The sequence below is a fragment of the Bactrocera latifrons genome, unplaced genomic scaffold (assembly GCF_001853355.1).
Source record: "Bactrocera latifrons isolate USDA-ARS-PBARC rearing strain unplaced genomic scaffold, ASM185335v1 scaffold_37, whole genome shotgun sequence".
NCBI classification, from domain to species: Eukaryota; Metazoa; Arthropoda; class Insecta; order Diptera; family Tephritidae; genus Bactrocera; species Bactrocera latifrons.
Genome location: NW_017537012.1, coordinates 1,339,127 through 1,340,726, shown reverse-complemented (window position 1 = coordinate 1,340,726; position 1,600 = coordinate 1,339,127). Strand labels below are relative to the sequence as shown.

General features: G+C 26.0%; 1 protein-coding gene across 9 annotated transcripts in view; it reads right to left on the bottom strand.

Annotated features, from left to right (window-relative positions):
- LOC108971988 (CUGBP Elav-like family member 4) overlaps positions 1-1,600 on the bottom strand; it is a 755,092-nt gene that overhangs the window by 352,347 nt on the left and 401,145 nt on the right. Inside the window, exon 1 of one of the 9 annotated variants that reach the window (XM_018938376.1) lies at positions 274-757. The exons of the other annotated variants lie outside the window; for them this stretch is intronic. Coding sequence (XP_018793921.1) covers positions 274-333 — 60 coding nt within the window. The 5' untranslated portion in view covers positions 334-757. Of the gene's footprint in view, positions 1-273; positions 758-1,600 lie in introns of those variants that run through there. 9 annotated transcript variants of the gene reach the window in all.

The window sequence follows — 1,600 nt, the reverse complement described above, 5'->3', positions numbered from 1 at the left end:
TCATATTATGAAATAGCTAGAAATATTTTTAACATTTTTTTTTTAAATATTTTTCCATAGTCAATTCGGTTTCAATATCCATATGTAGATTTAAAGTACCCCAGCATATATTTTTTCCCGAAATTTCTACTTTCTTCCTTCTCTCTTATTTAATCTGCCCCTCTAATTATTATTTTCAAAATGTCTGTTTATTTGCCTAATTCAATTGGAAGTTTTTTCTGTTTTTTTATATAATTTTTTTCTAGTTTTACATAATTTCTACTGTATACTCACAGTAACTTGTTGAGCAAACTCAACCTTCGGCTGGCCGACCAATTCAATAATATGAACCATATGGAACGCTTTTTTTCGCACTAACACTGTTGTTGATAAGCGATTTTTTGCTCTTTCTCTTTGTTGATATTTATTTGTATTTGGCGTAAGWGTACTTTGCTGGATTTTTTCTTTTACAAACAACGCGTAGTTATCGTTGTTTTTGTATGGAACTTGTTTAATTTGCGCCCACTTATTGTTGCTTTAATATATAACGTTTTCTGAACAATCTTTCCACACTTGTTGTCTTTTAGCTGATTTATTTGGCTGGTTTTTGCTGTATTGTTACTGCTTATTTTTATTATTATTATTTTTTTTTGCTAACTTTTGGGTATTATTATTTTCTGCGCTATGTGGAAAATGATCCTTCTGCTGCTTTATTGATTACTCTATTTGATTTCTGTTGCAGGAGAAAATGGCTACACTTGTTTTTGCACGAATTTTTCAATTTTTTGTAAGTATAATAAATTTTTCTTCGAAATCAATTTTGAATATTTTATTAAAAAATGTTTTGATTTAGTTGTTGCACATTTGTAATTATTGTTTTGTATTTTGTTGCATCAAGTAATGTTTGCACTTGTCAAATATTTTTTTCGTTTCTTTTTATAAAGAACTCAATTCGGTTTAGCAAAGTATTTTTTTTTTGAAATTTGGTTTTTACTTACTCTKTAGTTTGATTATGAATTTGTGCTATTGTTTGTAGTTTTTGTAATTATTACAGTGTCTATATTTGATTTCGTTTGAGTTGTATAAGGTGTGCACTTAAAAAGTTTACTGTTATTTTAGTTCATGACTTTTTTTGTTAAGACTTTTTTAACAATTTTATTTTATTTAATTTTTTATTTTTTACCACTTTTGCAGTAGCACAAATTGTGGTATTTTAACTTTATTTTGAAATATTTTTATTTTGTTTTATAAAAGCAGTTCGCTTCTGCCACGGTTTTCGGCTTTTAAATATTSTTTTTGTATGTTTTATACAAATTTTGTGAATTCGTTTTCACTTTTGATCAATTGAAATGCCTTTTTGGGTTGGAAGAATAAATAAAATATTCACGAATTACATATGTATAATATAAAGATTTTCGGTTTTGTGTTTTAGCATGTGGTATTTTCGAAAAATGTATCAATTCAAACTTTTTGCGGGAAATAGAAAAGTTTTGTTTGCAAAGTTTTTGTAAATTTTTCATACAATTTTTGATTACGAATTTCCTGAGAATTGCATTAATGAGCACATTAAAAATGGAAAAATAGGTAATTATAATTATTCATAAATTAAAAAATATTTTTT